Source organism: Vigna umbellata, chromosome 1 (genome assembly GCF_029865625.1).
Source record: "Vigna umbellata cultivar VRB3 chromosome 1, Vumbellata_1.0, whole genome shotgun sequence".
NCBI classification, from domain to species: domain Eukaryota; kingdom Viridiplantae; phylum Streptophyta; class Magnoliopsida; order Fabales; family Fabaceae; genus Vigna; species Vigna umbellata.
In genome coordinates this window covers 89,755,887-89,780,618 of record NC_142165.1, presented here as the reverse complement: position 1 = coordinate 89,780,618, position 24,732 = coordinate 89,755,887, and the positions used below count along the sequence as shown (strand labels likewise).

At 29.8% G+C, this 24,732-nt stretch overlaps 3 protein-coding genes across 3 annotated transcripts; all 3 read left to right on the top strand.

Moving 5' to 3' along the window:
* The first annotated feature begins 106 nt into the window (after positions 1–106).
* LOC148206754 (uncharacterized) lies at positions 107–779 on the top strand. Its single transcript, XM_088114669.1, has one exon. It carries the CDS (start codon positions 189–191, stop codon positions 540–542), a length of 354 nt encoding a protein of 117 aa, XP_087970795.1. The 5' UTR covers positions 107–188; the 3' UTR covers positions 543–779.
* A 2,106-nt stretch (positions 780–2,885) lies between these two features.
* LOC124826555 (uncharacterized) lies at positions 2,886–3,523 on the top strand. The gene has a single exon (XM_047299392.2). It carries the CDS (start codon positions 2,934–2,936, stop codon positions 3,363–3,365), a length of 432 nt encoding a protein of 143 aa, XP_047155348.1. The 5' UTR covers positions 2,886–2,933; the 3' UTR covers positions 3,366–3,523.
* A 10,753-nt stretch (positions 3,524–14,276) lies between these two features.
* LOC124826552 (uncharacterized) lies at positions 14,277–15,071 on the top strand. Its single transcript, XM_047299388.2, has one exon. It carries the CDS (start codon positions 14,339–14,341, stop codon positions 14,807–14,809), a length of 471 nt encoding a protein of 156 aa, XP_047155344.1. The 5' UTR covers positions 14,277–14,338; the 3' UTR covers positions 14,810–15,071.
* The last annotated feature ends 9,661 nt before the right edge of the window (positions 15,072–24,732 follow it).

The window sequence follows — 24,732 nt, the reverse complement described above, 5'->3', positions numbered from 1 at the left end:
GCATTAAGTATCAATAAGAATCTAAAGAGAGAGCAATGACACTCAACATGCTATAAATACCATGAGGATCTCATAACTTCTCATATCACCTCTCTTTGAATCTAACTCTCTTCATTATAGTAACTGAGATAACGACTTCATTCTCTCTAGTTTCTTACCTATTTCTTCTTATTGCTTCTTCATTCACCATGGTTAAATTTCAGACCTTGCAAAAATACTTGTTCATTTTTCTAGCCCTAGTTGCCTGTCATGGTTTCCTTCTGGCACATGGCAGGAAAATAAACATCAAGGCACTGAAGCAGCACCTTCCACCACTTAAAACAAACTTTGAATCACCACACTATGAGAAATCTAGGAAATTGGAAGATTCAGGTGCAGGCTCCACAAAAACTTCTCGACCCATTACACCAGGAGCGAGTCGTGGTGTTGGCCATGAAATGATTACATCAGAAGATCATAACACCATGAAATCTGAAGGACCAGGTCACAGCCCTGGCGTTGGCCATGCTTATCACCAAAAAAAAATTGGACAGGAAAATTAGTCATATAAACTAAGATATAATTGGAAACACCAAAACTAGTGCAGACGCGTAATAATGTCAGTCTTTATTAATGTTTTCTTTCTCTGCACTAGAGTCTGTATAACAAATTAGGTGTTATAGTATGAGATTGGCTTTAGTTGGAATTCCTGGGAAGAGTTGGTCTCCCAAATATCTTATCATTCAATTTGCTAGCAGTTCTATTTATAATTCAAGGCAAAATAAATAAAATATGTTTTCAAGGGACTTCTCTATGGCAAAATAAATAAAATATATTTAAAATTCAAGATACTAAAATATCCCTAAGACGAAGATCACTCCCCTGTATTTTCGATTTTTTGTGGCTAATTTTTTTGTTGTTGTGAAGAAACAGCAAGCCACACATTGCATATACCGGTACCTGTTGTTAGGCAGAGATAATTTGCAATGGCATGCTATATATGTTGTGAATACTGGAGAGAGTAAAGAGAGCTACAAGGGAAACAACAACTATCCAATTGCCTGCAGAACTTTAACTTCCAACATATTCTACAATTCAACTTCTTTATTCCTTACAAATACCAATTACTACATTGCAATAAATAAATTTTCACTTCACATCAAACTGGGGAAGATGGCTTTGGATCAGTTTCTAATGATAAAATGTCTTCATGAGCATTGTTTTCAATGAAAATTTAACAATTTTAGGTAAAAGAACTACTGCACCATAGTCTTTATTTCTTCTTTGACTTTCAAGGAAAAGAATATTTTTATGACATTGGTTTTTCAAAGCAGTGAATGGATTGGAAAATACTGAAATGTTCAAGGAACCTAATGCTAAGAATCATAAGATTCTTGGAATACTTGGAAAATGGTGTGACAGTAATTCTGCAATTGAAATTGCCAAAAATCCTACCTTCCATCCATGAGTGGACTAAACATGTGGAAATTGATTGCCACATTGTGAGGCAAAAAGCTTGTCGATGACCTCATTCATCTTCTGCACATTCCTTCTGCTCATCTGTTCGAACGGTTTATACCGTCATTCTGTTTTTTGTTGTATTTTGCTTTGCTTGAATATTTCTATACATTCAAAGCTTTACCCTCATATTCGTTGGTTGATTCAGATGAATAGTACAGAGATTCTTTCTTCCTTTCTCCTCGTGTTCGTTTAACTCACATCTATAGTAAAATCAATGGAATCTATTACCACAACACAAAGGAATGAGTTTTTTTATTATTATATACCTTGTAAATGTAATAGTATTAAGATGGTACTTATGAAAAATCCAACTTGAGAACATGTCAGGAAAACAGAAGTTGAAATAAAAGAATAAACAAAGTATTACAGTTAAAAACGTTATAATTTACACGACTCTATAAAAAAAAACATATGAATATATACCTATTATTAGAATGAATTATGGAGGCCATGTAGTCAAGTATATATATTCGTTTTGTACGTACATATAATCTTATTGACACGAAAATACATATTTTCTCTTCCAATGTAAATCTTTTCACGCAATTATTTACAGAACTTTTGAAAACAATAGCCCTTTTCTCGTGTATAATTTATTTCAATTTCAAATTCTAATTTTGTTTTGATATCAAAACTTTACTAGATGCAAAAATTAATACGAAGAACAAAAATTTTAAGTCTTTAAATCTTCATTTCAAGTTTTATTACGACCTTTTATTATATCTTCATAAAGTAAAATTTTCGACGATTTTAACTCTTTGGGGCAAAAATTGGTTGGCAAATAAATATTTTAGTTCCTCCATCTTAATCTTCTTATATTGAAGCAGACCACCTTCACGAACACCAAACTTTTTTCTCCCCCATTATCTTCTATCTATTTAGATTGCCCCAGAATTTATAATCAGTCTAACTTTTCCCCCCAAACTCAACCCCTCTCTCATAATATGATTACACAGAAAAACTAATATATAGATTGCCCCCAGAATCTATATATCTTATTTATTTATTTGCCGAACACAAATAAATCATCTAGCTTCACCATTACTCTGGGAATATAATAACTAAGGTCAGATATCAAACATAAAGATTATATGTAGGAAAAGAAGAATAAAGGAAGATCAAAAGGAAGCAATATTCAAATAAAATGCATATAGTTATAGAAAAGTGACAAGTTCAATTTATTTAGGCGCATGCACACTAGCATAGGAGGGAGTGGGCCATTGAATTGAGCTGTTTGACAAATAAACGGTCCACAAACACTCCATATAGTCAAATTGTATAATTAGCATTTGGAATCATAGCTGAGAGCACTAACACTAACACACAACAACATTATAAATAGCCCGACGATCTATGACTGCTATGCATCTGTTCTTAAAAATATATCTCATTCTCTCTTGTCTCTGCATAACCTGCAAACTTCTTCAGTGATCATGGCTAAATCGCAGACCCTCCACAAATATTTTTTCATTTTTCTAGCACTAGTTGCCTACCATGGTTTCCTTCTAGCACATGGCAGGAAAATAAATATAAAGCCACTGAACCAACATTCCCTACCAAACACAAAAACCGTAGCCAATAATGTTCCATTCGGTGAATACGAGGAAGCTAGAAAATTGGAAGATTCAGGTGCAGGCAACACAAATGCTTTCCGACCCACTACACCAGGAGGGAGTCCAGGTGTTGGGCATCAAGTAATTACATCAAAAGATAACAACATGAAATCATTGTTAGCAGTTCAGAGCCCAGATGCTAAGGTTTCCGTGACTGAGGAGTCAAAAGATGATGATTTTAAACCTACCGATCCAGGTCACAGCCCGGGCGTTGGTCATGCTGACAAAAACAAAATTGGACACGACAATTAATTACTGCATGCTCGTCTGAAACTATATGTCATATTGGTTTTCCTTCTCCACAAAACTCTATATTCTTGCATGCGACCGTAGTAGGGTCGTGGCTTTTATTTGTTATTGCTTGGGATCAATTTCTTAGAATTTGTCTGTATTTACAATTGCAGGGTTAACTTCATGTGTAATGCAAATTTGAAAATAAATAAAACATGTAATCTATTATTTTCAATTATCTCCTTGTTTCTCTTCATACATATATTAGAAAATTTCCTGTTACTTAGAAATATTTTTACCATTCTACAGAAAAACTTTTAATCTTATTTTAGTATATTTTAGCCTACCAATACAATTTTACATGGCAAACTGTTATTCAAAACTCAGGAAAGTAAATACGTTGTTGTTGTTGCTGTTCTCATACATATATATAGTGGAGTGGTTGAGGTCTCTGATACTACAAGAAAAATCAGTTTCAGTGATTATTCATCATTAAAAGTTATAAATATCTCACAATTAATTTCTTATGGCAATAATTAAATTGTCGCTGGTACTTTTGTCACTATTCTACTTGTGACAATATTTTTAAATGTCACTAAAATCAAGTTTTATTGTGACAAAAATAATTGTCACTTTTAATTATATACAATAACAACAATAATAAATTGTCACAAATATATAGCTAATGGTGACAAATTAGTCGTAACAATATTCTAATTTATTTGTGACATTTTTAAATTTTTACTAAAATTGATTTTTGTTGTTAACAATGTTAACTATTTATGATCATTATTAATTATTTTATAATAAATTTTATCATCATCATTGGAAGTTGTGTTGATGCGAAATTGTCACATATTACTTTCTCGTCATAATAAATAGACAAATTATTTAAAATGTTAAAATAAATCAACATCAAATATAAGTATTAAAATATAAAATGTTCATTACATTTTAAATGATAAAAATACACATTAAATATGTAAGAATGAATCCAAACAATATATACAGTAGACCTATCTCTACTTTAAAATATTTAAATTAAATAAGTTTTTCAAATACAATAATATACCGTAATATCTTGAAACATCTTCGTCCTGCAAATAAATAAAAGAAACCATTAATATTTTAATAATGTGAAGCTGTAATTGCAAGATACGAATGACAAATTTCAAATAGCAAAAACAACTTACTTTATTTATGAAATACTTGAAGAGCTAGATCATCCAATAAATGATCAAGCCTCTTAATAAAGTAATTATGTGATATCTTATATATCTTTCCATCACTGTTACATAAAGGGCTTTACCTATGGTTAAAATGATTCTCTAATGACCGATTTTTAATCATCATAAATATAATCATCGTTAAAAGTTTGGACGAAAGTTTAAATGATTGTTATTAAAAGATTAAAAAACATGACAGTTCAAATGATTGTTGTTAAAAGATTAAAAATCATGACAGTTTGGTGTTGCTTATAGTTAAATACAAAAAATAAATTTAAAAAAAATAGAAAAAACATCATTTTTTTCAAATGCTTCCAATTGTCTTTGGGGTAGGATTTACTATGAAGCAATGACAACCAAACAAATATTTATAATACTTCTTAATATTATCAAAACCACAAATTTAACATTACATTAAACAATACAATTATCTTTAAGTAATAACACTAATCAAATATCTTTAAATCATATCTAATTTTACAAATAATAAACCTTACTCATTTTAAAAAATAAAAATGAAATAAAATAAAATAAACTTATGTAGAATTGAGAGCGAACACGAGGGCAAGAGCAATGTGTTACAAGAAGCAATCGAACGAGCAATGGCCAACAATGGTGTGCAAGCGATGACAACAAGAATGCGAACTTGTAATAGTGGTGTGGAGACTTACTACTAATGGTGGCAAGGCATACAAACGTACGACGACAACACGATACAAACGACAAAGGTAGTGAGTCTTAAACAAAGGTTACAACTGAGTGCACGAATGAGTGTCACTTCTCATATGAATCACTTTTAATGATGATTATATACAATAACCTTTGTTGTTTCTTCACTTCACCACTTTTAACGACGATTGTCAAAGAACCATTGTTGTAAAGTTCGTCTAAATTAGAAAAAAGTTACCGCATTTCATTTGACGACATTAACTTTTTAATCGTCATTATATAATGTTGTGAAAGTCCATTTCATAACAAGCTTTTGATCATCAATTATTTAACATTGAGATTGTAATTTAGTTTGAAGTTGAATATTAGTCTCATAAAATATTAGTCTTATAAATTACCGACTGTGGTCTGATAGTACACGACTCGATAGTGGTCCAGTAAGAAGTGGAACAATATACCCAACAAACATCAAATCTCACTAAGATAAATTTTGATACTATGTTAAAAGTAGATTTTAAACTTAATTTTATTCCACAAAACCAGTCTGTAAAGTGAAACTTGAACCTACTTATATATATATTATAAATTAACATTATCTTTAATCGAAATGTGACTTCCAAGAATATCTAAGAAGAAAAATAAAACAATAATTTAAAAGTTTTTAAAACTTCATTTTTATTAAAACCGAAACCTATTTATTAAGTGATTTCGAAAGCTTTTATTTGCACCAATAATTTATTTTAACAAAAAGTATTATTTTAACATTCTGAAGGCAGGCATACCGTTGAGATTCGATGAAAGGGACCCCAAAGATTCCTCTGTCTTCCAGTCGACACTAATACCAAAGTATTTTTTATCTTTTTAAAATGTGAGTGTGACCATGTTACAGTGATTATTAAATAATAAAATAAAATAAGCAATTAAATAAGCACCCCTCGTGCACTACAGCACAAAATCTAGACTCTAGCCACCACAGCTACCCTATTGCACTTTGCATCTTATGATTTCATTTTTCAAATAAAAAACAATAAAGTTGAGAATTTAGAATTAATAGTACTAGTTAATCTCTTTTTTTTTATTTCCTTCATATTGATTCTCCGTACTTTAGCTATTCAATTTTGTGTAGTAAAGAAAAAGTGAGGTTCCATAGTCTCTGGAAGCCAACTCTTTTGGAAGATTCTCCATCTCCACCATTACTTTATTTATTTTCTTCATTCATTCTTTCGTAATTTGATGCATTATCATTACGAAAACGACATCTACAGTGACAATCTCAAGTGGTAGGGACTATGCCCTTCTTGACTTTACTTTCTTGACCACTCCCACATGATTCCTTAATTTCATTAATTAACTTAATTTCATTGATTAACGCACACACATTAGTTGATGCGTGCAATCATTTGGTCATCTCTATGATTTCTTATTTTTTTAGATTTATTCTTTCAAATAAAATTATTTAATTATTGTTTAATTCTACATAAAAATATTTAGGATTAAAAACAATAGTGACGGCTTCAATAACCACTTAAATATCTTTACTTGACATCCATTTAATATCAATCACACTAGAACTCGTAAATCTTTTACAAATTTTTTAGTATAAAATCATATGATTTCCATATGAGTATTCACTATATCTTACTTATACAAGACTAGGTCACTAAGAGTGTGATAGCTGATTATAGGGTGTGAAGATAGTTATATAATTAGGTCATTTATCAAATTAATTATTACGATTTTAAAAAATGATATATAATCAAATATTAGTTTATTTCGTGATAAAATGCCTATATATATATATATATATATATATATATATATATATATATAATCAAATATTTTAAAATATTTAAAATTTATGGGAAATATTGAATATAACTCAAACTTTTATTCATATGGTTGGGCTCAAGAATTAATTATTGTTTACAATCACATTTGATGAAATCATTCTTTTATTTCACAAAATAATTTCATACTAGATCAAGAAATAATATATAATCTGTATTTATCTTAATTACAAACATGCTATATATATATAAATTTTATAACGTTAGGAATCTAAGCTTCCAAAGTATTATTATCAGCAAAACTTGAAATAAGATTACCATATTATATTATTAAGACGATTGCTTGCTTTAAGTATACAAAATAGTAACATACACATTGATACTGATGCAAATAACACATAACATTATTTTACGGCAGCATGGATATATAGTCTTTTTTATTATTATCATCAATAATATATTATATCATTATGTATATATTGAGTTCATGCATATGAATATTATGATATCACATTTAACCATATATCATGTTATGACTAGATGCAAAACATTCTCTAAAAGACTCTAAAATTATAATAAATAAGTCCGTCAGAAGCTAATATCTTAACTAACTTATGTCTATGATATTATATGACACAAAAGATATGCTACTAAACTATATGTAAATTAATCAAATTTTCATTACCTGAAGTCGTATTTGTGTGACTAGATGACATTAAAGTTGAAATACCTTTGTTAATGTAAGTTTCATGTTTATCATTGTTAACCAAGGCTTGATATCATCCCGAGTATCCTACATCACCCATCTAAGACAAACCTTAATATAGATATATTTAAAATGGAAACGAGAAGAAGACAAAGGCGAATAAAAATGAGGTGGATATGTATATCCAATTTTAAAACCTAAATATTATCAATATTTATATTTGTAATTGTCAATTTTAGAATTTTTCATAAATATTATAATTATTCAGATAATACCAACAGAAACAAATTTATTGTCCTCCGTGTCTCAAAGAATATATGACCCTCAATTTGTAATTGTGCTTACTTAGCTCGTCAACCACATCTTAGAAAAAAAATGAGTTTGTTTGTTTTTCCATATGAATCTATAAGTCCAAAGATTATAATAATGAAAATGTATTAGTAATAATAATAATAATATAACTTTTTTTAATTTTTATTACCATCAAACAATCTCAAACTCTTAAAGTGGTAATTTTAATTTCTTCCGAAAAAGGTAAACATTACGAAAATAAAAGGAAGTTTATTCGGCAATAAGTGGCATTGACCTATAATCTAAACAAATTCACGGTTGATACCTAGGAAGAGAAGGGAATAAATATGGTGTCGCCAATTAACAGTGAAAATAATAAGAAAGAATAAAAAGATATATGTTAATTATAAAAAGGAAGTGTAGCAATTAAGAAAATGTTTAGCAAGTACACGATCTCATATTTTACGGTGTAAATTTCATAAAAACATTATTGTATATATGATAGAATAAATACCTCCTCCGGCTTCAAATGTAACAAAATAAAATAACTCATTCATATTAATTAAAAAATTAGAAAGAAGCATTTAGTTATATTGATTTTACTTCATAGATAATTGCTCCAAATGACTTTTTTAACTTGATATCAAGAAGAAAAGAGACATTAAAAATACATTTCCAATTATTTTTTTAATAATATCATTATATAGGGTAAAACTAAATCTATTTATGCTGAAAATTTTTTTCTCTGTATTTCGGTGGAAAGAGTACCATATATATTGTATGATTAAAGCGGTTAAAGCACAATAGTCCTCATTTACTAATTTATATTTTTAATTGTATCCCATGTATACAAAATTAATAGAAAACATAAAATGCAGTTAATAACTTTTCACAAAGTAAGACAGCTTAACAAAGAACATCAAATTTTAATAACAGAGTATACATCTAATAAAGAGATACATATAAAGTGAGAAGAAAGACAAAAGTATGATATAAAGTGATCGAAAAAAAAAGTTTATATATAGTGATTATAGTCAAAATTTATATAATAAGATTATTCTGTCGGAAAAGTTAATGCGTATCTCACTCCACCATAATGACTAACGAAACCCCGTCAAATCATGGTTCTCATATGAACCATCCTTTTGGAACCCGTAGTTGCTTTTTCTTCAAGTATACATCACATCGTACAATAAACATTGCTATATTTTTACTTTAGAGCATGATGCATAAGAATATTCTAGTCGATTTTGTTGAAAATGAAACTAAACTTTCTGAGTTGAGACGAGAGAGACGCAACATTAACGTAGTACGTGGTTTTGTATGATTTTGACAAAGTTGCGACAGAAGAAGGGTTCCATACATTAACCAAAGCAATCTTAATTAAATGTACCATAAGGCGGCTAGAGTATCGATGCTAAATCTTGGTCTTTCCATTTAATACCCAATGAAATGAATATTAAATGCAAGGTATCAGTGGCTACTGCAAGTCAAACACAAATACAAGAATCTTTATCATTTTTTAGGTTTGAAGCTGCGGCTGCATAATCATGCAACCCATTTGAAAACTATCGTCCCATAAACAGAAATAGTATATAGTATTTGAAACAGAGGACCCCATACATGTGTGCACAGTTGAAATGGTCGACCATAGCAAAAAGGATTTCTGATGAGAAACAGAGGCCATTCACTTGTAGTGGACGGGGAAGGTTGGGGCAATGCCCATTTCTTGCTGCAGGCTCCATTTTTGATGGTGCGCATGCATGTCTACCAAATATTTTTTTAATTATTTCTTTTTCATAAACCTTTCAACTTGTACCTGTTTGCACTAGAGAAAAATTCTTACGAATATTTTATTGTTTATTTTGGACCTTGTGAAAGATTTGATTCATCACCGAAGTAACAGTTGTGAATTAATATGGGAAGAAAAGAAAGTGTTTTTAAATGGCCGCATGTGGTGCTGATATAGTTTCCCTTTATATTATGTATACTCTTGAATATTTTAAAAGCATTGAGAAAATAAGCTTTTCTGTGGCACGGTAAAGATGATTCATACATTTTGGGTTTATCAGACCAAGTGTACCACAAAAAGAAAAAGGTTTAAGAATAATGTAACTAGAACCCTTTAACTTCGTATCGATATATAGCTAAATAGAAGTTATTTCCTTATATATTGAAATGCTGTTATTGACAAAAGTAGAAGATGATTATTCAAGAGTAAATTTTGATAATGATAAAAGTTAGCTCCAGAACTCAGTCATAACAAAAAAACTATTGAAAAAGAGTTATATTTTGTTTATGTATTTAATTGAGCTTGGTAAGAAGAATACATTTAATTTAGTTTATATACACATAAGATACCTCAATTGGTAAGATGTCTTTTAGACTGGTACCAAAAGCAAATCCGTAAGGACTTAACCCAAAGCGGATAATATTTTATCAGTTCGGAGATCTATGTCTATGTGTGTGTCGAACCTCCCTACAAATGGTATCAGAGCCCATGATTCAGGTCTGGTGACCGAACTCAATCGAGTACGTCCCTCCTTGATCAGGTGAAGCCATGACAAGTGGCTAGTGGCAGATAGCCAGATGAATCACGAGAGGTGAAGAGCAAGAGATGCTCAATGTTGTGACCATGGATTGTGAAAGGGGGCAACGAGATGTTCCGAATTGACCATGATGTACTCGAGGATAAGAGGCCGTTTGGAGTGGTACCAAAAGCAAATCCGTGAGGGCTTGACCCAAAGCGGACAATATCTTACCAGTATGGAGATCTATGTGTATGTGTGTGAGTTGAACCCTCCCTACAAAAACTATATGATAACCGATTATTATTAATGATAATTGATTACCTAATTGAAATTAAGATTTCAAAAGAGATTATATGATAATTGATTATTGTCGATAATCAATTATCATAAAAAAAATATTTTCAGAAAAGTTTGTGATAATCTATTATCTCTTTATATAATATATTATTAGTGACAATTGTGACTTGACATATATTCTTGACCTAATTTTCAAATAAGAAGTCTATATATTTTTAGGGAGATCTATTTCAAAAACAACTTTTGTTTGGAAGGAGTCTTCTTTTATTTGAAAGGGGTCTCCTTGTTGTTGAGAGAAGGGAGATTCCCTGCAAGACAGTCTCGTATGTTCAAGTCACTAAGAAAGTTAAGATCTTTGAATAATAATGTGTATTAGGATTTATGATAAAGTGTGAGTGTATGTATTCCTTGCATAATACTAACCATATTTATAGGATTAAAATGAATAATGTATATTTTTATTGAAATAATACTTATCACGAAAATATAATAATAATATAATAAATAATAATAAAATAATAAATAATAACCCGGACGTGAAATTATCAAAATTTATTATAGTATATAAAAGTGGTTTAAATAAATGTACTTTTCGACTCCGGTAAAGAAACTTTAAAAACTTTATTAGATTATGCTTTTTAATATACATATTAGATAGGATAGTAAGAATTCTTAACAACACTATCATTATATTTAATATAATTCTGTTTTAGAAAGGAAAAATTTGTTATTTATGTTGGCACACTATTTTACCGTCTACTTGAATTATATGTATCTATTGAAGTGGGATTTTCGAAGTTTAACATAAAATTAATTATTATTATTATTATTATTATTATTATTATTTATTTATAGTTTTATCTTATACTTAATTTACTATTAGTTTATATACATACATATTTATTGTGATATAAACTTTAGAAAATAAAATAAAAAGTTTTATAAATAATTAATTAAAGTCAGGAAAAATTATTATTTATTTTATCCTTTTTAGATTGGAACGGATAAAATATAGTTTATAAATATTTTGTTTTATCAGTCACAAATTAATCTTTGAGCTTAGTTTTGGCAGAAAAAAAAACTAGTGCTTGATGTTTTTTATCATTTATATTGATGTTGTAACTTATTGTTATAAGAAAATTATTAAATAATGACTTGTGAAAACAATGTATTTAGAAACTAATTTTTTAATTAGAAATAAATTATTTTTGTAGTTAAAACTTGTTAATTAATATTAATGACTAATTTAAAAATTATTTCATAATAGAAACTATTTTAATTACTAATGGAAAGACTGATTATAATTTTTGAAATTATATTTAGGGATTACTTCATAATAAAAATTATTTTAATTACTCATGTACAGATGGGTTATAATTTTTGAAATTATGTTAGTTATCAATCATTTTTAGTTTTTAAATTAGTTACTATAGTGTTATTTTAGGATTTTCTTGTAGTATTTTTTTTTTATCTTTTATGAAGAATTTTTTATTGTATTCAAGTTATAACATCTTTATTAATGGATTTTACTTATAAAAATATCAAATCTAAAGATAGTTTTCAGTAAATGTTTGGGATAGTTTGAAGGATAAACGTCACATATAAACTAAAAACAGGTAAAGCACTTTGCCATTAATTTTTCTCAGATCCTCTGTTACTAAAACCAAATTAAGTTTTTTTTGTTAGATCTTTGAATCGGTCATTTAATTAGTTTGCCATTCCAATTGACTCTGGTTATTCATATACAACTAAGTTAGTGTTTCTGAGGATTTTTAAATGGCTGGTTTGGAATTCTTTTTCGTAATACACAAGTTATTTTTTTTTTCAAATCCGAGTAAAAACAATAATAAGTGCAAAAATTAATATGTTTATACATAGAAAGGTTGACTTACAAAAGTCTTGCTCCATAGACTCAACATTTGACATCGTAAGATCCGTTTATCGTTTATAGCATATTAAAATGAACGTTAAAACATAAGATAAGACACGCAAAGAGTTTTGACATTGATTGTTTTCTATATTATATTTCAATTTCTAAATAAAAGTATATCAAGATGAGGTGAAAAAGAGTAGTATTTTGATTTCGAATCTGAACCAAAACGTAAAGTTTCGCATTAGATTGTTTTAGAAACAAAGCATATAGTTATACAAATAATTTTTAAAATGTTATTGTGTTTTGAAAGATTTCAATTTTTTTTAGAATCGAAGCCTATTAGACGATTTCAAATGTCATTTACAGCCTAGTGAATGTATTATTGCAAAAACCATACAAATTAAATAATAGGAAGTCCGATATTTCTAAAATAACTATACTTAATAAATTGATTTTTTACACGTACGGGAAAATTCTAGCAAAAAATGTAGACGAGTCTTGTTTGTATCAACTGATTTGGAAAATTTTTGTGGAGTGGGAGAAAGAATGATATTCGTTAGAGTGAGGAGATTTAAGTGAAAAATTATTTCACTCTCATCACAATTACCATTTTGTCCTTAATTTTTTTTTCTTTTCCACTTTTCCACTTATCTAGTGTGTCTGAGTTTGTTTTTGTACCTTTACTACATCTTAATTTAAAATAATTTTTTAAAGTCAAATTATTACTTAATCTTATTTAAACTAATTCCTAAAATTTTATTTCATCTTAATGTCTAAAATTCATATTTCAATTTATTATATTTTTATCAATATTAATTTTTTCAGTTTCAATAATCAATCACATTTATAATATAATTTACACTATCTACAATTTAAATTAAATTACTTTATATATAAAAATAAAATAATAATCTTATCTTTTTATTAATTAAATTATTATTTTTTAATTTATCACATTTATCTCATCACTCATTAATTTTTATAAATTTTTATTTCATTTTCTTTAATCCCATCATCTTTTCTTTACTCCAAACAATTCAAATTTTACTTCTGTTTTTCTCCTCACATTCACTCAAATGCCCTCTCCTAAATCTACTCCCAAAAACAAACACAAGCTAAAATGTATAAGCCCAATAAAATATTTTTAGTAAATTATTTTTCTTCTACTTGAAGACTTCACAGTTCTACTCTTCCCAATATATAATTGCACAGCATAGAGATGGTTCTGATCAATTAGTTGTAATTAAGCTCTAATAATTTATATAATAGGCAGCAGAATAAGAGGTGAATATGAAAAGAGACAAGTACCAAAGTGAAGTTCAAATTATTAATATAAACCCCATTATATTTATTTGTACACAAAGAACATGTTGACCCACTCTAGAGCTAGGAGCCATAGAATAAAAACTATTTGACATATATAAGCACTACATTTAAATATTATACACACCACATAATTAGTCAAATCAACTCACTGAGAATATCTACACATTCAACATATTATAAATACCCCATGATCCTCCCAACTTGTCATATCATCTAGCTTCTCAAATTTGCTTCCTAAATCTTTTCTAACTTGCTCAATTTCCCTTTGATTGTTCTCTCTTTATAGTCATGGCTACATTTCATGCCAAACCAAGATGTGTTGTGATTTTTCTAGCACTAGTTGCCTTCAATGGCTCCCTTGTATCTCATTGCAGGCAAATAAAACCATTGAATCAGCATTCCTCGAAAAAGGACACTGTAGAGCTGGACAACAATCCATCCCCTCTTCTTAAAGCCAGTGCTATTATTCCTACTACATCGTCAGAGAATAAGAAAGTTGACTCATTCGTGATATCAAAAGATGATGTTGAAGGTTTAGGAGACACAAATGCTTTTCGACCCACAACACCAGGGAGCAGTCCTGGTGTAGGTCACCGAAAATTTGCAGCAGAAGATAAAGATACGAAAGCAACTGTAGCAGTTCAAAGCTCTGATGTTAAAGTTCACTTTACTGAGGGCACAGAAAGTGGTTTCAAGCCTACAAACCCTGGCCATAGTCCAGGTGTTGGTCATGCTCAACAAAACCAAATTGGGCAGTAAATTAGCAATGTAAATAAGCAATTCCTCGTAGCTTTCCAAAACTAGTTCAGCTGCACATCAACGTATATTGTTGTCCTAAGTTTCATTCCATATTTCAGCTTCTGTATTATTCATGCATGTTGTTGCATGAGCTTAGTTTATCATTGGTTGGGTTCAACAGGTTGTTATATCGTTCAAAATGCTTCTCAGCATTTGCTACATCTACAATTGTCGGGTTATAGTGACTCAAAATGCAAATTAATAAACTTGTTACTTTTAGAAACGATTTCTTCTGTTCTAGACACAAACGCTAGTGAGTGCCTTTATGTCACTACTTACTTAAAGCCTAGAAATGGAAACAATAGTTATGCTGAAAATAGAAAGTATTCTATATTATTTAGGGATTAAAATATTAATCAGTTACAGTGAATAAATTTTAACTAGTTTATGGAGTCCTCGTGAAATCTTTCACTTGATAAAGTCTTTCAACTCCAAAATATGATAATATTAACAATAAATATATAAAGAACGCAACTAATTTATCACAAAATTGTAGGTTAACACTAACCTAATTACGATTCAATTTGGCGACAACTCCAATTGGACTACCAGTTTATTTAAGGTCATAGGGGAAAAAACTGTCCGGTTATCAGACTGACCGGAAGAACATACTATATATTCCTTAGATACCTCAGCTAGTATTCCTTTATTTTTTTTTCTAATTTATTTCTTTCAGCTGAACAACTTGATGATATTTCTATCAAGATTAACAGACTATTTAGTTGTGTTTAATGGGTCATAGGTGGAGAAACACTATTATGTGCAGTGCATAAATACTGTTATATGTGTCTGTCAAAAAGAAATATTGTCCTAATTTTTTGAGTTGACTGTCATTGTGCAGTTTGTATGCACATGCACAGTATAATATAATAATGCACTTTAGTGTGTATGAGTACTTTTAGATAGTGGTTTGCTTTTATGGTCATCAAGGGTTAGGGGTCATTCGAATGGGTAGACTTAGTAAATATGTTCATATATCTTACAAGATAGAAGACGCAGACATTAACAGAACTCTGGTTTTAGGGATACAGAGTTAAGACCCAACCTATCATTTTCAACAATTTTAAATAAATTATTCACTTAATCAAAGCAAGATCAAGGGTAAATAAATCACTCACAATATATACATTTAAATCACAAATTATAACTTGAATTCAAGATTAAACAACATGATCAAAATCTTCTACTCATCCGCGATCAAAACATAGTGAATTGGGGATGATTGATTTTATGCCTAATATAGATATAGGTTTGAGTTGGAGATAACTCAAAAGTTCATAAACACATTCTTTATTTTAGGTTTAATTGGGAGGATTACTAACCCGACAAGGAGCTTTAATCATCCACTAACTTATTTATTTTAGTTTTAATTTTAATTAATATACATAAAATTAACATTAATTTAAATAAATATAAATATTATAATTAAATAATATTAATCTTATCTATTTTTAATATTTATTTTAATTAGTATTTGATAAAATAATACTAATTTATTTATTAATATTTATTTTAACCAACGTTTGATTCTAATTTTAAAAAGCTTAAATATTAAAAATAAATAAGATTAATGATATCAATAAAAATAATTATCTAATAAAAAATTAAAAATAATTTTACGTTTTTTGAATTTTTTTTAAAATTAAATTAATTGAGGATTATAGGTAAGTCGCGGATTTTACCTTTATTAGTCTGTACCACAGTAAAATTCCTTGTTAAAAAACTGTAAATATCTTTTTAAATGGTGACTTATATACTCCCTTGATCCCACGTAATTTAAGGTTCTTTCATGCAAACTAATAATAATAACAAAATATATGTTAATTTTTGAATTAATTTAGTAGAATAGCCTCTCAATAAATGCATTAAATTTACAGAGGTAAATATAATAATTAATTTAAAGAAATTTATAATGCTTTATTGAAAACTGAGAGTTTATAAAATTTTAAAATATTTAAAAAATCTAAAACTACAGTAATTAAGGAAAAGGATTAGAAAGTGTATAACAAAACTTCTGCAACCTCTTTCTCCACCTTTATTTTAATTTTCTTACATAAAACTAGAAAGTTTATTTTATAACTTGATATGGTACTTAATATCGATTATGTGATTTTCTTTATACATTGTTATGTGCATCATTTCATACCTACACTGCCATTTGCAGCATTGAAATATGTAAGTTGTAAGAAAATCAAAAAACGAATCACACGAGTAACAATAAGAACTGGTTTATCTAACAAAGAAACAAGGGTGAGCAACGAATGAATATAGCCATGAAATCAGAACAACATAATACACCAGAACCTTCCTTCACAAATTTAATAAGAGACAAGCCTGAGCACACTGCAAAGTCAAAAGTACGCGACTACACACTGAGAATTAGCACTCTTTTATGTTCTTCAACTTGTTTTTAATAAGAGAAATTAATGAATGATTAAAGAATGACACCATGCACGTGGAAGCTAGCTGTGATCGGAGTGTCCTACACCAGGGCTGTGTCCTGGAGTCGTAGGCCTAAAATCCTCAACAGCACGAGCTGGAGGCGGTGCCGCCAGAGTTACACCAACCATTGTTGATGGCGTTAGTGGAGGCACGTTTTTTAATGTAGCTGCATTTGTTGCTGAAATCCCACCATGCACGTCATTATGGACTTGGTTGTGTTTTAGATGTCTTCCTTCAGTGGAATGGAATCGCTGGCTGAAAATGATGAGTGAAAAGAAAATCATAGAGAAAATGAATTTGTTTTGTGCCATGTATATTTGGTGACAAATTTAGTTTTGAAAAGAAAGGAGATTAATTAGGTTGCTGAAGGAAATTTGCTTGACTTGAGCTATACGAAGCAGGAATCTAGCAGTTGAGTTGTTTGGAAAGAAGCTCATGGTGACTTTTTATAGGGCTGAGGGTGGGTCCTATATGCCACTGAACTCCTAGGTTTAGAAATAATAACTCTTTTTAGCTTTTAATACTCTATCTTGCAAGAAGTGCGCACGCAGGCACATTCCATCCACCACTTATTACTTTACATAATTTTTTTAATACTTATCAAACACTCTTTTATCGTTAAGCAAAGAAAAGAGATATAAATTTTGTTTTCATCACAAGAGATGCAATAGAATACTTTGATACTGACTCCCAGTTGAACAATTTGAGTCATAGTTATATGCAAATTGAATAGGTAAAGTTCATTACAAAACTTAATCCTGAATATCACTCAGGTGGACAACTGATGTAGGTAAAATCCAATTTGAATCCGTTCTGCAAAACATTAATAATATGAAATTTAAATGTAAATGTGTGAAATAGTAAGTAATTTTTAATAATTGCAACTGTTTAGCATATTTATAGGAAAATTATTCATGAACACTTATAGTATTGATCAACATCTAAGGTATATTTACACTGTTTGTTTTTGGAAATGTACTCTATACGTGAAAGAAAAGACGTAGATAAATTATAAGAGAATTGAAGATTTTTGTTTCTTCGCTCCTATACGAAGAAATCATGGGAAAGCCACGTCATTAAAAAAAGTGTAATTAGAAAGATATTCTTATTTTCACTGTGGCATCTACCATTGGGAGATAGATTTTCATGCATGCAGAGGTTGCAGAGATCATAGTCAGCGGAGCTCACAAAGGAAAGGTGAGAATTGATTTTCTTTGTGTTCTATGTAAAGGAGAATTTATTATCCTATGTTATAACTTACGACAGAACTAATTATATATTTATAAGTATGTGTATATACAATTTATATTTTATTTTACTTTTTATAATATAATTATTTTTAAATAAATTTTTAAAAGTAACTGTTATTTTGATTTTTTTTATTAAAACTCAAATATAATTAATAACCAAAGAAAATATAAACTAAAATATAACTTTTGAATTATTTTTATAATGTTAAATATTAGTAGCTTTTATTTTTAATAATTAAATATATTTCACTTGTGAAAGTTGAAGTAATTAATATAATTTATATTGTTTTGTGGAGTCAATTATAATAATTTATTAAATAAGATCAAACATACTTTTATATTATTTTTTTAACTTTAAATATAACAGATATAACAATTATGTAATATATATATATATATATATAGATATATATATGTATATATATATGTATATGTATATATATATGTATATGTATATATATATGTATATGTATATATATATGTATATGTATATATATATGTATATGTATATATATATGTATATGTATATATATATGTATATGTATATATATATAATGTATATATATATAATGTATATATATATAATGTATATGTATACATGTACATATATATACATGTACATATATATACATGTACATATATATACATGTACATATATATACATGTACATATATATACATGTACATATATATACATGTACATATATATACATGTACATATATATACATGTACATATATATACATGTACATATATATACATGTACATATATATACATGTACATATATATACATGTACATATATATACATGTACATATATATACATGTACATATATATACATGTACATATATATACATGTACATATATATACATGTACATATATATACATGTACATATATATACATGTACATATATATACATGTACATATATATACATGTACATATATATACATGTACATATATATACATGTACATATATATACATGTACATATATATACATGTACATATATATACATGTACATATATATACATGTATATATATATATATATATAGGGGTTTGCTAACGCGCGTACGCCTGTTTTTCAGTTGGTACATTTTAGCAATGTGTATCGGATTTTAGTAGACAAAAATACCCTTATATATCATGGATTCTAAGTTTTAAGGTTAAGGGTATTTTAATAATTTTCATTCTCAAAACTTAAAAAAAAAAAAAAGAAATCTCCCAAACCCTTACTCAACTCTCTCGTTCTTCTCAATCCTTTCTCTTTCTCACTCAAACCTTTTCTTTGTCATCCTACTGTAGCCCCAATTGAAAAAATCAGAAACACTTGCCTTTAAACAATTTGTCTTTCTAAAGAGTTGAGTCATTGACATATTCACCTTGAGGCGAACGTTCATTCAAGATCTCTTCAATTTCACCATCTTCACTAATTTCTCTAATTTCATCATCTGCATATGTTGAATCATCATCTCTAAAAAAACCCCTCTAGGCCAATTACCAATTCTTTCGGATGTCATTATGCTTGTGAAAATTAGATAAAATTAGATAAGACAAAAATTATAAAATAAAAACTCATTATAAAATCATTTTTTGTAAGAAATTGTTTAACAACAAGTATTTCTGATTTTTTCCAAGTCAATTACCAATTCCTTTATGCTTGTGAAAATTGGATAAAATTAGATAAGACAAAAATTATAAGATCAAAACTCATTATAAAATCATTTTTTTGTAAGATTGTTTAACGGCAAGTGTTTCTGATTTTTTCAATTGGGGCTACAGTAGGGTGTTTCTGATTTTTTCAATTGGGGTTACAGTAGGGATGACAGAAAAAAGATTGGAGTGAGAAAGATGAAAGAGAAAGGGTTTACAGGAATGAGAGAGGTGAATAAGGGTTTGGGGGTTTCTTTTTTCTCTTTTTTTTTTAAGTTTTGAGAATGAAAATTATTAAAATACCCTTAACCTTAAAACTTAGAATCCATGATATATAAGGGTATTTTTGTCTACTAAAATCCGGTACACATTGCTAAAATGTACCAACCACTAGTACAAAATAGACATTTAAACTCGCACAATAGACATCTTTTTACACAAAACCGCTGCATATTCAGACACGGTGGCAATTTCGTAATTAAAGAGACCTTATAGGCCTCGGTTCAGACGAAACCGGTGTCAAAAAGATATATCACTTCGGTTGTGAAGGCAACTGGTACCTAATTATCAGTGTCTGACGCAGTTTCTGACGCGGTTAAGAGAAACCCGAGGTAAAAGAGCTATACGGCATCGGTTGGTAGGAAGGACCGAGGCATAAGCCTCTGCTGCCTCAGACCCGAGGCATATAGCCTCTCTTTTTCTCCCCAAAATTTTCCCCAAGTTAACCTAGCTCCCTCCGCACTCTCGCCTCCCCTGGCTCTCCCTCCCTCCCTCTCCTAGCTCTCCCTCCCTCCCTCCCCTGGCTCGCGCCTCCCCTCCCTCCCCTGGCTCGCGCCTCCCCTCCCCTCCCCTGGCTCGCGCCTCCCCTCCCCTCCCCTGGCTCGCGCCTCCCCTCCCCTCCCCTGGCTCGCGCCTCCCCTCCCCTCCCCTGGCTCTCGCCTCCCCTGGCTCTCGCCTCCCTCCCCGCGCTCTCGCCTCCCGCCCCTCGCTCTCGCTCTCGCCTCCCGCCCCTCGCTCTCGTTCTCGCCTCCCGCCCCTCGCTCTCGCTCTCGCCTCCTGCCCCTCGCTCTCGCCTCCCGCCCCTCGCTCTCGCTCTCGCCTCCCGCCCCTCGCTCTCGCTCTCGCCTCCCGTCCCTCGCTGTCGCCTCCCTCCCCTCGGTCTCGCGTCCCTTCACTCTCGAGTCCCTCCCCTTCGCTCTCGAGTGTAAGACCCATGAAAAATATTTATAATAGTAAATTTTAGTATTTTATTAATAATAATAATTTTAATGGATAGAAAAATGTAAATTTTGGATATAAAATTATAGTAATTTTAGAAGGAGAGGTTCAAATTTTTGGTAACTTATTTAGTAAATTTTTTTTTAAATTGAATAGTAAAAAGTAAATAGTAAATAGTAAATAGTAAAAAGTAAATAGTAAATAGTAAAAAGTGAATAGTAAAAAATAAATTTTCAGCATTTGGATTTCTTAGCATGGAAGAAAGTAGTAGATAGAAATTAGGATCAGATTTGGTGAGAAAATGATTGAAATATTATTTTTAAATAATATTAAAATAATAAATAATATTAAAATATTAATGAATAGTAAATTTTTTTTACTATAAATAGCCATGGGAGGGAAGGTTATTCTGCACCAAGAGAAGAGAAATCAAGTGAGAGCTTGAGAAATAGAGAAGAAAGAGTTAGGGAGAAATTTTTAGTTGCAAGAAGAGTAGAGGTTCTGAAGGGTTTCGGGGAAACAAATTCGGAGCAGGAGATTAAGTCTGGAATAGAGGTAGGGGAGCTAACCTTTCTATGTTTTTTTTATGATTTAATAGTTCTATGCTTTTATATTATGATTTAGTATTATTTTATTACTATTCATATATTGAAATTCTGTGTGAATATTGTTAATGTTTACTGTATGTTTATCTATGTTGAAATCCGGTATAAATATTATATGCTGTTGTTTTGAATCTGTAAATAAGAAATTTGTTAAAAACTAGTTGAGGAACACTTTGGCTAAGGAAAGACTTGGTACTTAAGTTGTCCATTGTGACGCACCTCTCTTTCCTGGAAGTCTACTCGACAAGTTTTTAACTTAAATCCTATTGAACAGATTGAGTACTGTTAAATTATTATGCAATATATTGAGTTTGTGTGATTTATGCGATGATTGTATTTTATTATATTGCATTTGAATTTATGCATCTGAACATGTTATGAGTATTATGGGGAGATTTTGTAGGGGTATAATGTGAGTTGAGGAATATGAGTATGGCATGAGTCTCGTGGAGAGATTCAGTAATATTATGGTATTTGTGTATATGTTGATGTTGAGGGTCCCGTAGTTGGAGGTTATCCTGATACTCTAATAATCATCTAGTCTCAAGTAGAGAGGGATGAATTATGTGGTGAGAGGAGCAGGAGGTCCTGGTCTATGTGCCGGTTTTGGACATAGTGAGGGGATTAACCTTGTGAATGGTATGAAGTATTTTGAAAGTGTATTTGTAAAAAAAAAAAAAAAAGTAGAAGTCATTACAAGTGCATAACCTCCCGTGACCGCTCATCAACGTATCATCCGGATGAATGTCTATTGGGTATTGTGGTGTCTATTGGGTATTGTGAGACGAGTATCTAATAGGAATTGTGGTATGAGGGTGTCGAACATAATTATTATATGATGTTTATATCAAGGTAATTATACATGTTTTATAAATGATTTGTTGCATGTTAGCTCACCCTTACTTGTGTGTGCATGTGAATGCGATGATCGTATAATGCGTGATGTTATACGGGAGCAGATGAAGGAATGTCGTCTGATCCAGTGCCAATGAAGGGAGAGACAGAAGAATAAGTTAGAAGAATTCGAATTATATTTATGAGTTCATAGTTGAAATTTGAGTTTAAAACATGTGTAGACATATATTAACTATGAATTTATAAGTGTGAGATTACGGGATATTACCGTAAATGTAATGTTACAATATATAAATTATGAATTATCCAGCGTGAGATATTGGGATGTTACATTAATGGTATCAGAGCAGTTCGTCCTTAGGATGACCTCTGTGTCGTGGGTCTTCCGTGTCTTCTCTGTGAAGAATTGAGTCTAAATGGTATAATTTACCATTTCCTCCAAATCTAGATAGTAAAGTATTGTGTCTAACTACCATGACTTTTACCATAGATGATTTTTCTTTCTTAATTCTGAGGGTTTGAAGAAAGATATTACAATTAGTTAAAGCCTTCGAAAATAGGGAGATATAATACCAGAGTTTAGGTTTCAAAGGATGAGTGAAGATGTTAGTGTTTAGAAGCAATGTTTTAGGAAGTTTTCGAGAACAAAATGAAGAGGTGAGATATCTTACGTTACACAAGAAGAGTTGAGTTCAAAGGCTAGAATAAAGAGAGCTTTGGGAAAGCATTAGTGTAACAAGGTTAAAGGAATCAATCATGTTCTATATATCAGTGGTGTGAGGAGTGAAATTATCCTACGAACTCATTATAAAACGTAATAACAATAATTCTCTGTGTGAACAGAGAAATAACCCGCACCCAACCCAACCGTGAAACATGTAATATACTTAGCTTGGCAAGGGTTTGGGGAGTGAACTCATCTAGTTTTTAGTATGTGTACCGAATGAGAAAATTGAAATTAATTACTAGGGAATTACGATGCGTATATGTTTAACTATTTATGAATTATAAATTAATTAAGTAAATGAAGTCAATCTTTTGCTACTGGTTTTCACATGATATTATCTTTTATTATTAGTTTATGTGAAATTTACATATATTATGTCTAGTATACAACTCCTCATGATTTCATAATTCATATGATGAACATATACTGCTTGTTATTATTTTATGGTATAGCGATTCGTGGTTGTTTTGAATGAACTTCAAATTTATAAACATGTTTGATGCATTCTCAACTATTATTTACTTGTGTAATTTATAATTTTAGGGTATAGGATTACGAGTTATAAGGCTAAAGTAATTCTAGATAGTGTACTAAATTATATTAGAATAGGTCTTAAAATTTTAAGTGTAGATACCAGTTAAGTAAATTAAGTAATAACTACCATTGCAAATTAAATCGGTTAAGACACATATAAAGATAATAAGAAGATGTTTAGATTAAATGAATCAAGGAAGAACATAAGATAATATTAATTTCATTATAAAAAAAAAAAAATATCAATAAATAAAATAAAATTACAATAATAGATTTTTCTCCTAAGCCTCTGAGAATTTCACTTCTGTCTTAAGTCTTGTAAATACCCAAAATTAATACAACTCTTCCAGTGTCCAAATTTACCTTAGTATAGACCGAGGAAGGAAGATTGAACATATAGAGAATTATTGCTGAAGAAACACCAATATGAGCAGAGTAAAAAAAAAAAAAAAAAAAAAAAATCATTAACTAGAATATAAAACAAAGCAGATAAAGATTACAGTACATAAATAAAAATAAAATGTTCACGAGTTGGCCACAAGTGACCATTAAGAGTACAGTCCATAAAATACAGTAAATAAAAATAGTCCCCCTAAGGAGA

What these genes read in the sequence shown, in the direction of transcription:
- LOC148206754 (XM_088114669.1), top strand. Translation starts at nt 189, where the DNA reads ATGGTTAAATTTCAGACCTTGCAAAAATACTTGTTCATTTTTCTAGCC.
- LOC124826555 (XM_047299392.2), top strand. Translation starts at nt 2,934, where the DNA reads ATGGCTAAATCGCAGACCCTCCACAAATATTTTTTCATTTTTCTAGCA.
- LOC124826552 (XM_047299388.2), top strand. Translation starts at nt 14,339, where the DNA reads ATGGCTACATTTCATGCCAAACCAAGATGTGTTGTGATTTTTCTAGCA.